The following is a 17,951-nucleotide window of genomic DNA, read 5'->3' as shown; positions in this document are numbered from 1 at the left end:
GAGATTCAGGCTAAGCTTGATCTCTCCCTGCTTCCAAAACAGTCACAGTGAGGGGTCTGTGACCTCTAGAAGCAGCTGCAAGGTTAGTTAATTCATTATCAGTTCATTCACCCTGCAGGTGCTGTTCCTTGCCCTTATAGTATTTTTGCAGGGTAAAAAAAAAAACTATTAGCTGCATTTAAAAGCAAGCAGAGGATCAATATGTAATATTTAAAACGTGCTGTTATCAATCTGTCCTCAGTGAGGTGCAGAATGCAAAGCTGAAGGGAACAGCAAGCTCTGCCATCCCCATGTACCCAGTTACTCTGCAGCAGCAGGGATGGTGGTAGAAAAATTCCCAGCTGATTTGTAACTGTGCCACCACTTCTGCTAATTCCCACAGTTCACACGGACTGGGGAACTACTACAGCAGGATTTGAAAAGCCACTTTCCCTCCTTAAGCACTACAAATGAAAGCCCATCTTCTGCCATTCTTGAAACAAAGATCTCCTTCCCCAGGGAAATCAGTCTGACTGATGGAACTCCTTAGTAACTGTTTGCCCACTAAAACAAGGAAGAACCTGGCTCTGAAAGAACAAATGCTACAACTACACAGGAGATAATCTGTCTAGATACCAGAATAAAGCAACAATCATGTCACTCTTTTTAGAAATATTTCATCATGATAAAACCAATAATTGCCCATTCGTGTCATTTTGCATTAAATTTGATCCTGAAGCACCACTTAATTACATATATATATATATGTGCATAGAGGGAAAAAGAAAATTCAGAGGAGAAAAATTCCATCATATAACTAGAAGGCCATTGGTTTTTTGCCCCTACCCAGCAGAGTTGTCCCTCACAAAAAGAATTAGGTTTTTTATTTCAGTTGGCTTTAGAGCAAAGCACAGAGAGGAGCCCCTGCTCACTGTGACTGGGCCAAGGGGTTTGTGTGGTTCCTTACTTGGGAAATCCTGCATTGCTGCATTTTGACATCAACTTCATCCCATTCCTCTTCCACTTCAAACCAGCCAATAGGATCATCATCTCCCAAATCATCACTTGAACAACTGCTTCTGTGTTCAAAAGAATTTAACACACTTTGTAAAGGACAAGTTTATCAACTGCAAAGCTGTTGATATTCTACCAAAATATTTAGAGCATGTTATAGCTATAATGATGAGAAGGGACAACAGAAAGTTTCACATACCCTAAACTACGACATTCAAGGTTAGAAAATTTAGGAAATTTTATTAGTCATGGTGCCTATCACCCCCTCACTCCTAAGCAACAGTTCTGAAAACTAATTTAATACAAGTTAATTAACATACAACCTTTCTAAAAATTTCTGTTACCAGTGATGTGCAGCTCAAGCATAAAGTTGGTTCTGTTATATCCCTTTTAAAACAGGTCTCTAAATCAAGAGGCTGAGAACAACAGCTACACACACATTTCCTCAAATACACACACATTACATTGAGGCTCAGTAAAACCAGAGTAACAATTAAACCATGCACCATTTTTAAGCCACTTGCAACAATTCTCAGGACTTTCAGTGGCACTGCAAAAAGGTCAAACAGAACTTTTATTTTCCATGCAATCATCAGAAAAAGTCCACCCCCTACCTGTTTTTTAAGAATTGTTTGAATTCCCTCAGCTTCCACTTGTCGTAGCTCTCGAACCTTCTGAAATGTTCCTCGGCGTGGAACTTTTCTGAAGCCCCATTGTAAGCAAACACCAGCCCACACTGGGCCCCAATGGCACCTTTCCGGACCTGCAAGGGCAAATCCAGAGCAATGTGCTCAAGAGCTGACAATAAAAGGTGTTTCTTTCACAGAAAAAAAAAGGAAAACAGTTATGGAAAGCAACTAAATCCTCGCAACTATTGACCTCTGGAGCTGCACAGGAAGATGAAACACATTTAGAGGAGTGTTATGAAAGCTGCTGTAACCCCCCCTGAGATCATGTACATGGTTAATATTGGCTATATTTGTCCCCCTAACATTAACTAGAGTTCCACATATTAATTCTCACTCTGATTTTGTATACTTTTTTAATTAAAAAGAACCCAAACTGAGATCATGTCTCCCAGTATCACTCCACTGCTAAACAACTTAGGGCTCTCCAGCTCCAGTTAGAATTTCCTTGCCAGAAGTCCATCCATGTTTAGGTCTCTCTGACACTGAAATATGTATCCTTGTTCCAGGAATGAAATTACTGCTTTGCCTTAAATATATAAATTAATTCAGCTAATTCACAGAGTTTTGTCTTGGCAATGAGATTTAATCACAACATCTTGCTTTTAAATCAGATAAAAGGCACACCAAATGTTCAAATTACACTGGTGTCTCTAAATAGAATTCAAATATCTTCATTTAATCTAAACTCACATTATGTATCTCGAAACCTGCTATTCACACAGTCAAAAAATATTTTAAATATAAAAGACCTTACATATAAATCCATACTCTTTAGAGAGAAATCATAAACTGAAGAGTCTCTGGCTTGAGATATATATTTCAAGATAGAGATAAAATCAATAGAAAATAAATGTCTTTACTACATGCTTGTGGCTCCCTGGAATAATTTAAGACCTTCTTTTTCTGGAGTACCCTGTGACTTACACCAAAGTAAAACCCTAATATTGCACTGTTTCAGGATGAATTTAAAATTTCAGCTCATATAAAAAGATACTCCAATTCAATTCTACCACCGGGGCAAAAAGCAACCCTTCTGCTTCAGAAGCACACGGGAACTACATACCTTTATTCTGATTTGTGTCACTTGAAATGAAGACTCAGTTCCAGTAGAAAGAATGATACTTGCTCTGGTTTTCCCAGTTTCAGTAAGAAAACCTAAAGCAGGAGTGGGAACAGAATGAGGTTGGGATGATTGCTAGTGCAAGGAGTTTGAAGGAGAATACTGGGATTGTGGACTGAAGGAGGGGGAAACAAAACCACAACTCTTTTCCAGTGAAATGCTCATTAGTAAATGTTTCCAAATGAAAGAGATAAGTTAAAAGATTGTTATTATGTCAGTACCTCCAGGTCGTGACTCTCTTGGAACTGCAATAATCTGCAGCAGTTTCAAGAGTGTTTCCCCATTAAAGGGTATTAGTAATTCCCAAATATTATTTTGGCTTGGGGCTTCTGTTCAGTGATATAACTATTCACTGTTATAATTCATTCACAGATATAACTCAGTTCCCCACACTGTGACCCATAAAACAACAGAAAACAATCCACAAAACAACTAAAAATAAACTCAAATAACACACATGTGAGCAAACAAGAGAGTTAAAATAAGCATTTAGAATGTGCCTGATTTTCTGTCACAATGGCTTTCGTTCACCAGTAGCACTGCATAAGACAATAAACCATTTTTAAAAAAAAAAGATTAGGTGGCATTTCACTTAAAAAGGAGCTCAAGAAACACAAATCTCTTTGTTCAGGTTGTATCCAGTACATAAAAGCATTGCATTAACAAAGAGAGGCTTTAAAGGAGAATTAATAGTTATGTGGAGTCAGGGAGAATTTCAATGATTGCCACCATCCCTCTCCATCAATATTTGGGAAACCAGCAGTGAAGGATTCATGACTTCAACCCACAAAATGGGCTCTAGTATAATATTCCCAGGGACAGCTCATGGCTGACTTCCATGTAGGATATCAATAATTCTCCCTAAAATCCAATCTTTTTGATTGGTTGCTTTGCTTTGACAATAAACTGGCTCCTGAGAAATCACAGTGTTGCAAAATAGATTCTATATATTGGTTTTTTTGCTTGTTTTGTTGGTTTGCTTTTTTTTATTATAGAAGTTTCATATCATAAAACTATGAAGAAACACCAAATATATATAATAAACACAGAATAGCACCATGGCCTCATTAACAGTCATTATATCTGGTTGGGTCGTTTCCAACCTAAACAACTTTATGATTCTAATATTTTGGATTTTAAACTTCAGGTTCTTACCATCCCCAGTCCAAGGCTCCACAAGGAGGTTTTCAGGCCCTGATTTATCTTCTTTTCCCTTTACATCACAGGCTTGCAGAGTCAGTCTTAAAGGTTTTCCTAAGTGAGAAAATTAACAGGTTTATCAAATTCATTTCAAAATGGTAAAATTTGTTTTCTAAAGTTCTTAATACAGAAAACAAATGGAAAAAAGAAATCAAAATACTATGAGATTTTTACCACTGTCAGACTAAAAAAGGGAGGGAAACTGGAGTATGAGAGATACCTTAATCTAACATAATTCAAGTTTTAAATAGAGACAGAAGGACAATTAAAATCATGACAGTGTTCCTTCCACTGTTTGCACACTTTGGAATTCACAATCCATGAGATACCACTTGTCTTACAAAAGGCAGTGGCTACTCTGGGGAAAACCAAGCAGTTTTCAAAGCTTTTGAACTAAGCACTGATACTTGTAAAACAATTCATGTATTCTTTGGCACAAGACAAGAAGTACTGACAAAACATACTAAAAGGCAAGCAAAGGGTAAAATTCTTCATGAGAGACTAATGACAACCTCAGAAGTTGACAACTGAGATACAGATTTATCAGCCAATGCTGCCAAGTCACCACCTGATGTCAGACCACAAACAGCTCTACACTCATGACACACTCAGATTATAAAAACCTGGGTTTAACTCAGATTATAAACTGGTAAAAGTGAAAATAAAAGAACTTTAAATAGATGGCAATGATGTTACATTTAAAATACATCTTAAATTTGTGTGAGACCATTTAGTGAGGCTGAACACACACAACTGGAACAACAGGAACACTTGATGTCATTTGCCTTTTAAGCAACACAAACACCATCACCACTTGATACAGGGGCCACTATCTACACAGTTCATGTTTTCTCCCTTGAGAAGATGCCCCCTGGTTCAATTCTTTGATCAGAAAGCTGATCTAATCCCCAACTTTTAGAGCAGTTCAGCTTCCCAGGTTGTCTCCTCAGTGACAGTTTTTAATTTAGAAGCCTTGTATAAAATTTTAAACCCCAACAACAGGTAGAACAACTCAAAGCTGTGCATTTTCTGAAGCATGGCCTGTAAAGGATGCAGGAATTGCTCCATTACCATATTTATAGAGCAGGTTCTGTCTGACTGCTGCCATGGAAGCGATGAGAGAGGAAGCCTTGTACGGAGTGTCCAGATGCTCAGTGATTGCACAAAGGGAACTCATCACTTTGGCAACACTCCCCCGGGCTAAGGCAAAGGCCAGGAGTGTCAGCTCCACCTCTGGAGTAGTACAACAACTGGGGAGGGAAAACAACAACAGTGTGAAAAGAAACTCTGGGATATTTTGGCTTTAAATAATGCTGCTAGGGAATCTCTCAGGTGCCTGAACGTCTTCGAATTATTCAAGATACTTAAAAAAACAGCAGGTGAGTAAAAAGGCAAGGTTTTGCTATACAAAGTCTCCTAAACCACTTCTCAGAGCATCAGCAACACAAACTCACCTTGTTATCCTGATCAGGAAACTATCTACTTCTTCCAAAACGTTTGGCGACAAGAAGCTGGAAAAATCTGTGGAGCCCGGTGTCAGGGAGAGAGGTGGCATGTGCTGCAGTGCTTTCCTAGGGAAAAATGGAACACAACAGCAGGAAACCAGTCAGAATGGGAGAAAACAGCCTCCCAAAAGGAATCAGACATTTGAATCTTCACGCTTTGCGTGGGCAGGTCTCTGCAAATTGCTGCTGAGTGCACAAATGTATTTACACAGAGAAGCTCTTCAAAAGGTAACAGGCAGGGAGAAGTTCAGTGACTGCTGGGTAATCTCGAATCTAGTCCCATAATCTCAGATTTAATGAGACAAACACATGCAGGAGTTTTGAATTAAATCTGTGACAGCATTAGGAACAGCTCAGTGTGCAAGTGCTGCTTCATTTTAAATTGTTCTGGAATTGAGCAAGAGCCCGTGAGTAAAGGGAAAATGGCTTTGAAATTCCTTCACAACAATTACAGAAAGACACTTGTTAGCTCAGACCAGAATTTTTGTGAATTCCCAAAAATCATGTAACAACCCCAGAAAATAGGAATTCTCAAGCAGTTTCACCAAAGTCATTCTATCCAATACTGAAGTCATTCTATCTAATATTAAAGTTTGGGGGTTTTGCTTTATAATTCTAAACATTGAATCTGTAATTCCTGGAAGCCTGTTTTCAGTCAACATAAATTTTTTCTGCTTTATTAGTTCAGAGTTAATGTTATATTTCTAAAAAATATCTAAACTGTGCTAAAACTGAAGGCCCTCAGTTTTAGTAAAGCTTGCAGCTTCCTCAGGTGTGGGCATGTGTGAAGGTATCTGAACTTTAAAGAGATTTCACAGATGACACAAATTAAAAGATAGGCTTAATGGACTTTAACCTGCTGCACTCATTAACCTAATCAGCACTGCTCCTCAGTTTGGTGGCATCATGCTACCTAAGCTCTATAAAAGCTGATGTGGGTGTGGAAACATTTTCTTAGGATTCCAACCCTTCAAGTCATCCAGCAGAAGTGTTTGGCAATCAAACAAGGAAATGTTACACAGAAAATGGTCAATCACCACAAGCAAATACCTGCACGGAGATAGTGCACAGACTCAACTATATCCCCATGGAAAGTGTGACAAGGCATCACACAGGCAGAAATCTGCTGAAAATTAGGCTAAATTAACCTCATAAGGTTAATTAACCTCATAAGGGGGAGATGTTAATTTTATTATCAACATTGGACAACGAAAATTAATTAATTTAAGGCTTCTCAACATCATGACAAGTCAAAGCAAGGGTAAAAAAATGTATTTTTCAGTGTCCATTCAGTCATGGTTTAACAACTAGATGAGGCACAACAGCCAGGACAATTACCCTTTTCTAGTGTATGCAAGTGGATAAAGGAGAAATATCAAAAATTTGAACAATGAGATGGCAAAAAGATGTTTAAACACCTCAGTGGAGGGAGTGGAAACCAGTTACACAAGGCAGATTAGCTTACTAAAGCCAGAAGTATTTAAAAAAAAACCCACTTATAAAACCAAATAAAATCCCTCAGCGTGGAACTTTGGTACTTACTGAGTATTCTGTAAAATAGTGTGAACAAATGCTGGGTTTGTTTCCATGGAAGCTGTGACCAGAGAGGTCAGCAGGGACCAGTACCAGATGGCTGAGGCATCACACACAGACACTGCCACCTTCTTCACCCTCTGGTACCCCACGGCCCTGAGCCCGTGGATCCTGGTGTCACACCCGTCACTAAGGCAACGCTTGATGTTTATCTGGACATCTGTCAAAACACAAAACAGAATTTTTTTCCCATTTCTTCTTCTGGATTAGATCTAGAAGAGTGCAGATACTCCGAACAATAATTCCTGCAGAACCCCTTAGGAAAAAAAAATGGCAGGAGATGCAAAACTGTCCTCCCACATGTGGACAAGTGCACACGTGTTTCCTCACCGTGCACACTGTGATTGGGAAAATTTAGCCTTTCAATAGTCCATTACATATGGCATGGCTAGAAATTAAGGGGAAAAAAGTAGTGAAAGCCTCTCAAAGTGGAAAATAGATTATTTCACCAGTACCTTTCTACCTACGTACGTAGGCAGTGTCTTGGGAGTGAGCGGTTGGGGAGTTGATGGGGAAAAGGAGTAAAGCCTAAAAGCAAAGGTTTAAGTTACACAAAAATTTTCACTAAGTTCTTGACCATTTTGCATAGATGATGTTGTCCTGATTACTTCTGAGGAACAACACCCTTGCTGCCCATTTCTTGTGGCAATCAAAGTTCATCTCAGTGAAAAACACCTTTTTGAACTGAAGGGACAAAATTCCTGAAGCTGTAGAAACCATCTTAGGAAGGAGCAGCTTTCCTTGGATTGATTCCAATATAGCACCCACAGAGCCACCAGATTCAAAAATAACACTCTTTAAAACCCCTGAGCACAAAACCTGTTTTACATCTGACCAATTTCAGAGTTTTGGTACTAAAAAAAAACAGTTGCTCAGAAGCAGATTTTTTGCTAGATACTATCAGCCAACATATGCTTTCACTGTGCAAGCAAAGATATTTTAAAACTGCCCTCTGTCTTCAAATTGAGAGGCTAAAACTGCATCTTGAGTCAATCTTCTCCTCAGCCCTGAGCCCACATTACAGACAGACCACGAGAAAGGCTCGGAAGACTCTTCCAGGCTAGAAATTAAACTACAATTAAACCAATTTTTACCGACCCAAGGACGAGGTCAGAAGTTTCACCTCTAATGACTGACACTTCAACACACCATTCCATGATCTACCCAACCTTTCACCTTCCAAAAAGCAGCAAAACAATATCCCAATGGGATCTTTATTGACTCACACATCTGACTAATGTTAGCGTTTTCCAACAGTGTTACGTAGCCAGTGATATTGCTTGGAATGTGAACATCTCGGACCTCCTGGAGACTGCTGGCATTCCTTCCCACTGCCACTGTGACCTGCTGTGGCATGTAACTCTGGTCACTGGCTGCCACTGCGATGGACAGGTGTCTCAAAACCACATCTGGTTTCATCTTTAAGCTGCAGAGCAAAGAAGATAAAACAGTTCTTGTAAAGAGAAGGCAAGTCAAGCACTTTGCTTTAACGATTTTGTTATCATATATATATTATATTATTCATTCATTTTCCACCTCTACAAACACAAATAAATCCTCTGAGCTTTACTTCATGCTTCACAGGTCTTCCTACAACCCCATATCATGGTGGACAAGTTAAAAGATTTCGACTTAAAAAACCAGTCACCTCTGAGAGTGAGACTGTAGATTCTTCTGTTCATATTTTCAACTGAGAATTCATTCTTCAGGAATAAAAATGCAGTGTCAATAATGACCAAAACGAGATTTGGGGTCTTTTTAAGTATAGATCTACCACTGAACAAACACTCAACAATTCTGTTTCATTGAGCATTTCTGTCTCGTGGAACTTTCTAGACAGTGGCAAAGCACTTCTGTTCAAGTCCCAACCACTGCATCTGTACCACAGCTTGGAAAGCTTTGCTCCACAACAAGGCAATGGCAGATGCAGGCATTTTACAGGTGAACTTTTATTTGGTTGTTAGGCCTTTAAACTTTATGCAGAGATTAATGACTTCTGCATAAAGTTTAAACCCCTAACCACCACTATACTTATCTGTCACTCACTGATTCCACAATTTTTTTTTAATTACATCTGTACTGGGTTTGTGTGATAAGGTTTTGGCAGTGGGGGGCTATGGGGTGGGGGGTTTGTGTGGAGACAGGCCCCTTGGAGAGAGGAGCCTGCACTGGAGCAGGTTTGCTGGCAGGACTTGTGAGCCTATGAGAAGGACCCATGGAAGGGATTCCACCCTGAAAGCAGGAGAAGAGTGTGATGAGTCCTCCCACTGGGGAGGAAGGAGTGGCAGAAACATGTGATGAACTGACCACAGCCCACACTCCCCACACCCTGTGCCTCTGAGGGGGAGGAGAAAGAGGAAGAGAAGTTAATTCTGGGGAAAAGGGTGGGGAAGATTTAATTTTATTTCTCCTCACCCTACTCTGATTTAATGAATTCAATTAAATGCCCCAAGTCAAGTCTGCTTTGCCTGTGATGGAGTTGGTGAGGGAGCTCTCCCTGTCCTTGACCCACCAGCTTTTTGTTTCATTTTTCGCTCCAGCTGGGGAGGGGAGTGATGGAGCAGCCTTGGGGGGCAGCTGGAATGCAGGCAGGGCCAAGCTAAGGCCCAGCACCCCACCCCTCTCACCGTATCCAGTGGGAGCGGGCGCTCCCATCCGACTGCCAGAAGGAGGAAGTTTCCCCGTTGGTCATCTTGTCGATGTCGGCGGAATTGGACGAGGTCTCTATGTGGGTGTAGCACTTCGGGACAGACTTCAGCTTGTCTGACTCCTCACTGCCATTCAGGTCACTGGGGTACTCTGCACAGACAAGGAATTGCTCAGGACATGCTGCTTTGGCTCGTTTTGAGAACTGTTATACCTTTACAGTAACTATCTCAAACAAATTAACTGCTTGGCACAGAACACAGCCTGTTTCTGACAGGATCTACGAGACAGCAAGGTTTGATTTCACCTGGAATTGCAATAATCTCAATCTACCACTCATGGCATGAAAACACCTCCACTGCCTGGAGTTCAATAGCCTTTGTCTCCTTTCATTACTGGTCTCATCAGTGCTTTATCATTTTTGTGCCAAAATACAAACAGATGAAAGGAAAAAGTAAAACATCACAGAGAAAACCTCGATTCAGGTACTCTAGGGAAGGGACAAAGCAGACTGTTTCCCCAGGTAACTTGATCTACTTCAACAGAAGTGCAGAAATCTGAAAATACCAAGTCAAGCTGTGAAGCAAAAGAGCCATGGCTCCAGGGAGATCACCAGGCCAGTCCCACAGAGACACAGGAAAAGACTCACTACCTTCAGTCCAAAACAATAAAATACCTATTGATACTGAACAGCCAACTTCAGCAAACATTCACTTCCCATGGAAACCAAGTTTCTGGCAACCAGTAGAGATATTTGACCGAATAGACAACATGGCAGATCAGTAATGGTCAGGAGCAAGATGAGAACATCCCAGTGTGGATAGTTCAGAAATCAATTTATGTGCCTCAAAAAGTGAACAAAAAAACCCCACAGAAGTGTGCAGATCAACTCCATGCCTGCTAGAGGTGACCCAGCAGGTATCACCCACCTCTCTCTTTCAGGAGAAGTCGGTCCAGAGAGTCCTTGAGCACGGAGGAGCGCATGGTGCAGATGTTGTTGAAGTACTCCAGCACTGGGTACGGGATGGCAGAACTGGAGATGCGGTTCCGGTGCAGGAACCTCAGGATCATCGAGGCGTGAAGGCCCAGCCGCTCTTTCGATTCAGAAAATATATCAATAAAACCTAGAAAGAGACATGATTGCCTTGTGGGTCTGGGCACCACAATGTAAGAAGGATGTAAAGCTATTAGAGAGAGTCCAAGGGAGGCTACGAAGATGGGGAAGGGTCAGGAGGGACCATATGAGGAGCAGCTGAGGGCACCTGGTTTGTCCAGCCTGGAGAAGAGCAGATTGATGTCAGACCCCCCCCAGGGACTGCAGCTTCCTCCTGAGGGGCAGCTCTGATCCCTCCTCTCTGTGACAAGACCTGAGGGAATGGCTGGAGCTGTGTCAGGGGAGGGTTAGGCTGGATCTCAGGGAAAGGTTCTTCCCCCAGAGGGTGGTTGGGCACTGACCAGGCTCCCCAGGGCAGTGGGCACAGCCCCAAGGCTGCCAGAGCTCCAGGAGTGTTTGGACAACGCTCTCAGGGACAGGGTGGGATTGCTGGGGTGTCTATGCAGGGCCAGGAGTTGGACTGGATGATCCTTGTGGGTCTCTCCCAGCTCAGGACATTCTGTGATTTTATGAGCTGACTTGATCAAGTCATCACATTCCCCCTTTAAATCCAATTACTTGAGAGATCCAAATTAAGCATGGCAACCAATATTAGGAAACTACATTCCACCACATAAAGCAGCTCAAGTTTGCAACCTTTACAACAGGGAAAAGTGCAGGCAAATATTTTTGTGAGTTACTTGAAATGCCTGAAGGAGTTCAAAACAATAACCAAAAATCTTATACTTGTTTTGCTGTCCCAAACCCTTACCTCCAATACCTGAGTGAAGCAGCTGCTGCCTGGCTAACAAGAGGATGTACTTGCATCAGTCATTTGGAGCTACATTAAGCATCTCGCTTTGGCACTGTGGATTATTCCCAAAGAGATCTCTAATGCTTTCCACCAAATTGGTAAGAAATTCCAGCTCCTTCACTTTGGTACTCTGAATCCCAGTGCATTTAGATGCATAGAATAGTATCCTAAGTCCTCTCCTCTGACTTATCTATAGCCAATTGCAGCCTTTCCTGTCTTATCTTTTAAGGCAAATCCTCTTTAGCCACTTACCATCAAAGGAAAGCCAGTAACTGATACTTATCCCAGAAATTAAGTTCTGGAAACTGACACTTTCTGAACCATACACTGTAAAACCTGAACGATGTTTTAGCAGGATTTCAAATGCTGAATAACAATATAATAGTAATAAAGTGTATGACTCATTCCCTGAAGCAGACTCCACGGAGGATTTATTCCCCCAGTGACCAAGTACAAGACTGCATTAGCTGGGCACTCACCAAAACCCTGCAAGGAGCTCTGTTCTGTCTGTGAGACAAACCAAAGGAGAATAAGACACTCTCCAGTCACACAGAGAAGAAAAGGGTGGTTCTTTGTGAAAGGAAGTTCTGCACGTAATTATGGGAAATTTTTAATTTACAGCAACTTCCCTTGCTTGATACTGAAGAAATAAGAACCTCCTGGAGTATGGTTTTGATAAGATTAGGACAAGCAATTTATTGAAGCAGCACTCCTTTTATAGGGCAGGACTTGGGGAACCATGTGTTTTGTCCCTCTGCTCCCATACCTGGCACTAGTGAACAAGCTTGCAGTTGCCTGATTACATGGCTCAGCTCCCCCTGAAGATTTGCTCCACTAGAATTCTTGAGAGCCTCCAGCATATTCTCCACATCTACAGTGCCATCTCCTTCAACATCAAACTGTGCAAAGGCCTGAGGAGGGACAAAAAAGGAAAATTTATTTCAGCACATTTCCTTCAAGCAGGAATTCAAGGCATTTCATAGAAACATTGTAACACTATTAAATTAAGCTCAAAATAATCAATTTTCCACAGTATTGAAATCATGGTAACAGGAAACAGCCTGGCTGGAAATCTGCAGTGTCTAGCAAGTTTGGAGGTATTTGCACTGCCTTCCTGTAAAAGTCAACTGTAGTCATGCTTAGGTGGAGACAGCCCATCATCTCCCCAGTGAATCAGCAGGATCCATCCATGGAGAGCTGGGACTGGGAGAAAGGTGCTCATGAAAGAACCCCAGAAAGTTCTTCACTGAAGGGTGGGTTGTTCCAGAAGCCACACCTTCCATTACTCATCCCTGCTGCATCCCTCTCACTGCAGCCACTCCAATTCCTTCAGGGTTTAAATATTTGCTTTGTTTAAGAAAATGTCCTGAGAACCAGAAGATTTTTTTTTTTAATGTGTATTTCCTTCCATAAACTGTCCTCCTACACAAAATACCAAAATATAGTTTGTCAAAGTATTTGTGAAACAATGGAGAGTTAGAAAAGTTTTTTTCTTTTCTTATTGAAGGGAACCACTGCCAGTTTTATTAACTTCGACCTTCATGTAACTTTTCATACAAAAAGTTGTGTTGAGCATGTACAAAAAATAACTCACACAGCACTTCACAACTTTGAACTAACAAAAGTACATGGTATTTTTATTCAGCTGAGCCTATAAAACAGAACCAAGCTCATAAATGTAAATTAATTTAACTAGCCACTTTAGAGAACCTATAGCCAGATTTTTAATAGTGGTGTGTCACTGGAGCATATTTTCACAATCAGATTTAATTCTGAAACAAACTTTCATTCAATTGCTAAAAAAAATGGGACTTAACCCCAAAAGAGAAATGCAGTATTTCAGGAGTACCCACTTTTTCCATATAAATTGGGAATGCACTTAACAAAAGATATTTCTTTACAAGCAAGACTCGAGTCTCCCAGCCCTGAACTTGGTATTTCAAGTTCAGCCACATAGCCAAGGAAATGTGGGGCCCAAGAACAGACCATCCCGGGGGTGTCTGAGCCAAGGGATCGCTGCTGCTCGGGAGGCAGCTCAGGCTTCAGTCTCTCGGTTTATTACCTGATTATCAAACTTGCTGCACCATTAAAAGTCTATCCTAGAGAGCTGATCAGCTCAAAATAACCTGCCTATTAACCATGACATAATTACGGCACTTAAATGAGAGCAAAGTCCTCAGAACACGACAGAATCAAAGCGAGGTGTTTCAGCTGCTTAAAGCTCAGATGGCACCGAGGTGAATTTTAGCTCGGCAGCTTTATGAAGTCTTACTAAAAACAGAGCTGAAGCCAAAATAATAATTATCACCTTTAAAAAACTATTCTGAGTAGCAAAGCTGGTGCTGAGCACCACAGCCAGTCCAGGAGACTGACAGGGGGCATCAGGCAGATCCCAGCACAAAAACCTTTGCTCGAGGAGAACAAGCCAGAGGGAATTGATTCTAACAGGCATAACTCAGCTGCCAAAACAATTCAATGTACAGTTTCACACCAGCCTCACCATTATGACTTTTTATCCTCATATTTGAAGTCCAACTGTGCAGTTACTAAGCTACAAAATGAGCAAGTTTTGTGATGTTACTGGTGAAAATAAAGGCACACAAAACCACAAGGCTGGATCTGCTGACAGCTACTTTAAACTGGTTTCTTACACTTTCATGTAAGAAGGGATTACCACATATATGCTTTTCTTTGCATCTTAATGTAGGATTTTGTTATTTTATTTCTAAACTCCTCCTGTGATCTCAGGAGATTGCACCAAATTTAGAACTCTAAAATTATTTTTTGACTGTTCAGTATAACTAATCCCTATATTTGACACAAAACAGCCACAATTTCCACTGCTGCCCTGTGCAACAGGGGATAAGCCAAAAAAAAGGGGGGAAAAAATCAATATATCAACCTGTACTCTGAGTTTTTCAATTGTTTTCAGCCCTGGGACATGCTACAAATGCAGCAGCAGCTTTACCACAAGCCAGCTGCATCTTGCTCCTAAATAAAGGCAGTAAATCCTCAGTTCCTACCCAGTTCAACCCTGAACATGAAGAAACATCTTTGCTGGGAAGTGATGAGTAAGAGGATTGCTTGGAAATACAGCACATGGAAAAATCAGTCCCTCGTCTCCCAGCTCAGGAGTCGGATGGCAGGACAGGACTCTGTATTTGCCCCTCTGCCCCTGGTGGAACTGCAGCATTAATGCTGCCAGCATGACATGACAACTGCTCAAGCACCACTGAATAAAAAAAAAAAGGATTCAGAGGTTCAGTTTACCTAGAAAACAGATTTTGCATTTGAAGAGAGGTTCACTTTGCCCATAAAGCATCCAAAGTATGTGCTCACAGCCCCGTGCTGAGAACAGAGGAACTGAAAGGGCAGAGCAAAACTTGCTCTGTGCCAGACAGGCCTCTGTAAACACCAAAAAGTGACACCTATTGACCTGCCAGCCCCAAACTGACTAATTGAGCAGGAAATCTCAAACCCCACAGCTCGTGGGTTGGGGACAGTCACAGAAACGATGGCACCGAGGTTTTCCACAGAACTGCCAACGTCTCCCCCTCGCAGGACAGAGCAGATGTGACCACACATCCGTGCCACGGCAAACCCTGTGACAAGCTTTTTCCCCACTCCCCAGAGCAGGAAATGAAACCCAAACAAATAGATTCTTCGTGCAGAGGAGGATGTGCAACACAGACAACTCTCAAACTATCCCTGCAGCCCACAAGGCTCAGCTGTTTGTGCCAACACAAGGAACCCCAAGGGACAAATTTCACCCTCGCGTTGTTACAAATGAAGAAGTGTTTGTTACTGGCTCTTCTCGCAAAGGAACTGGAAGTGGAGGCAGCGTTTTACCGAGCCATTTAAACCAGTGTGATCTAAACACACCCCAAAATGAGTCTCCTCCCAGATGGCAGTAGCCCCGTTCCCCTGTCAGCACTGACTCAGGAGTGTGCGTGTGATTTATCAGTTTACAGTTACTCTGCTACTCAAAGACAGCAGGAAGTGACTGGGGAGCCCCAGGAACTGCCTGCAGTGAGGAATTCAGACACAGCCACTTTCTCAGCTGAGTGTGGAATTCCCGGCAGAGTATTCTGCTGCATTTTGGATGGGTAAAACTTAAATGTTCTAGACATTAAACTCCCTCTGTCCCTTCCCACAAGTGAAAGGAAACTGGACTCTCTTACACCACTAAAACCTCACCTGTCTGTGCAAGGTTAGGGTTACACCACTTTCTTGCAAGTTTTCCAAAACACTGACTTTCCAGTAAGTAATGGGATACCAACTTGAAAATTCCACTGCTGGTTTTAAAAAGCTGCAATAAAATCAAGCCTGGAAAACTTTGACTCGCTGATAACACTGGGAAGTACACGAGAGGAATTGCTCAGGCAGGACTTCCAACCTGTGCTCCCACCAGCAGAAATACTGCAGTAAATACCCATTTTATTCACAAGCGACTGCTGAGCATGATCACAAATAACTGGCATAAATTAAAAAAAAAAAAAAAAAAGAAGGTATCAGGGAGCTGACAGGCTGCTATCAGCACCGGCAGCTGCTTTGCCAGCCTGGTGCGGAACCCTCCGGCCTGGCCTCGCCCCCGGCACCAGGTGGGGTGTCCGGGGTCGTGTCGGTGGTCACGGACCCAGTGCCGACGGCAGACCCGGCCCGGGGGGTTTCCCCGACCCCGCAGCCCCCTGCGGGCAGGCGGATCCCTGGAGGGGGTCAGCCACACCCTGGAAGCGTCCAAGGCCAGGCTGGACGGGGCTTGGAGCAACCCGGGGTCGTGGAAGGTGTCCCTGCCCGTGGCAGGGCGCGGGACGGGGTGGTCCGTGAGGCCCCCCCCCGGTGCTCCCCGGCGGTCTCACCTCCTCGCTCTCGCCGCGGTTGCCGGCCGCCAGCCGGGACACGTTCTCCAGCACCTCGCAGAACTGCTCCAGGCTCACGGCCTCGTCTCCGCGGCTCAGCCGCTCCTCCAGCCATCGCACCAGCGCGCTGTGGTGCCGCGACACGAGCGGCTCGGGCAGGGCCGCGTCCCGCAGCCGCGCCGTGGCCTCCCGCAGCCGGGCCTGCTCCAGCAGCACCTCGGCCGGCGGCAGCGCCGGGGCGGCCGCGCCGGGCTGGGGCGCGCCGCCCGCCGACCCCTCCATGCCCTCCTCGGCGCCTTCCTCCTCCTCCTCGCTGCTGTGGCTCGCCGCCGTCCCCATGAGGCGCTCGGAGCCCCGCAGCCGCCGGTGCCGCCCGGCCCGGCCCGGCCCGCCTTAGTCAGCAACTTCCCGCCCGCCGCACCTGTCAGCGCGGGCCGCCGCAACGCCGCAAAGCGCGCCGCGACACGCCGCCGCACAGCGCCACACCGCCGCAAAGCACGGCGGCGGGCGTCGTAAAGCTCCACCGCCCCCCCCCCCCCCAGTGACGTGAGGGGGAAGGGGAAGGAGGAGGAGGAGAAAGGAAGAAGAAGAAGGGAAGGAAAAGGAGAAGATGGAGGAGAAGGATAAGAAAGAGAAGAGGAGGAGAAGGATAAAAAGGAGAAGAGAAGGAGAAAGAGAAAGAGAGGGAGGAGAATGAGAAGGAGGAGGTGAAGAAGAGAAACAGAAGAGAAGAAGCAGAAGGAGAAGGAGTAGGAAGAGAAGAATAAGGAGAAGAGAAGGAGAAGAAGGAGCGGCTGCAGTGGATCCAGCTCAGGGAATGGAGAGGATTTGGGGCTGGAACGGCACTCAGATGGGGAGAGAGTGTGGGAGCTGCACCTGGAGAACACAACACTGAGAGGGGTCTCATTAATTCCCATAAGTGATGCCCCCAAGGGGTGTCACAGGATGGTCCCAGACTCTTCTCAAAGACAGGACAAGGAGCAATGGCCGTAAACTAAATCACAACAAGTTCCACCTCCACATGAGGAAGAACTTCTCTCTGCTGAGGGTGGCAGAGCGCTGGAACAGCTGCCCAGGGCGGTCTTGGAGTCTCCCTCTCTGGAGACATTCCACCCAGCTGGACGGGTCCCTGTGTGACCTGCTCTGGGTGACCCTGCCTTGGCCTGGGGTTGGACTGGGTGATCTCCAGAGGTCCCTCCCAACCCTAACAATTCTGTGATTCTGTGCACGTACTCAAGAAGGGCATTTTTAGGACGAAATTCTCCCCTGTGAGGGCGGGGAGAGGCTGGGATAGAATTCCCAGAGAAGCTGTGGCTGCCCCTGGATCCCTGGAAATGTCCAAGGCCAGGTTGCATCAACCTGCTCTGGTGGCAGGTGTCCCTGTCCCTGGCAGGGGTTTGGAATACGATGATCTCTGAGGTCCCTCCTCTCCCATCCCG

General features: G+C 43.9%; 1 protein-coding gene across 2 annotated transcripts in view; it reads right to left on the bottom strand.

The window, feature by feature from the left end:
• The window catches only part of ZZEF1 (zinc finger ZZ-type and EF-hand domain containing 1), a 57,218-nt gene extending 40,310 nt beyond the window's left edge, over positions 1–16,908 (bottom strand). For both annotated transcript variants that reach the window (XM_027734344.2, XM_027734345.2), the window contains exons 1-12: positions 16,513–16,908; positions 12,420–12,564; positions 10,676–10,870; positions 9,728–9,899; positions 8,327–8,526; positions 7,050–7,260; positions 5,457–5,573; positions 5,074–5,252; positions 3,958–4,056; positions 2,746–2,837; positions 1,608–1,756; positions 947–1,058 (exon numbers count right to left, since the gene is read on the bottom strand). In XM_027734344.2, coding sequence (XP_027590145.1) covers positions 947–1,058; positions 1,608–1,756; positions 2,746–2,837; positions 3,958–4,056; positions 5,074–5,252; positions 5,457–5,573; positions 7,050–7,260; positions 8,327–8,526; positions 9,728–9,899; positions 10,676–10,870; positions 12,420–12,564; positions 16,513–16,851 — 2,010 coding nt within the window. In that variant the 5' untranslated portion in view covers positions 16,852–16,908. The remainder of the gene's footprint in view (positions 1–946; positions 1,059–1,607; positions 1,757–2,745; positions 2,838–3,957; positions 4,057–5,073; positions 5,253–5,456; positions 5,574–7,049; positions 7,261–8,326; positions 8,527–9,727; positions 9,900–10,675; positions 10,871–12,419; positions 12,565–16,512) is intronic.
• Between the last annotated feature and the right edge of the window lie 1,043 nt (positions 16,909–17,951).

This window comes from Pipra filicauda, unplaced genomic scaffold, assembly GCF_003945595.2.
Source record: "Pipra filicauda isolate LSUMZ 115617 unplaced genomic scaffold, ASM394559v2 scaffold71_size5581439_pilon, whole genome shotgun sequence".
Taxonomy (NCBI): domain Eukaryota; kingdom Metazoa; phylum Chordata; class Aves; order Passeriformes; family Pipridae; genus Pipra; species Pipra filicauda.
The sequence above is the reverse complement of the archived record's forward strand: the minus strand, read 5'-3'. Positions and strand labels throughout refer to the sequence as shown.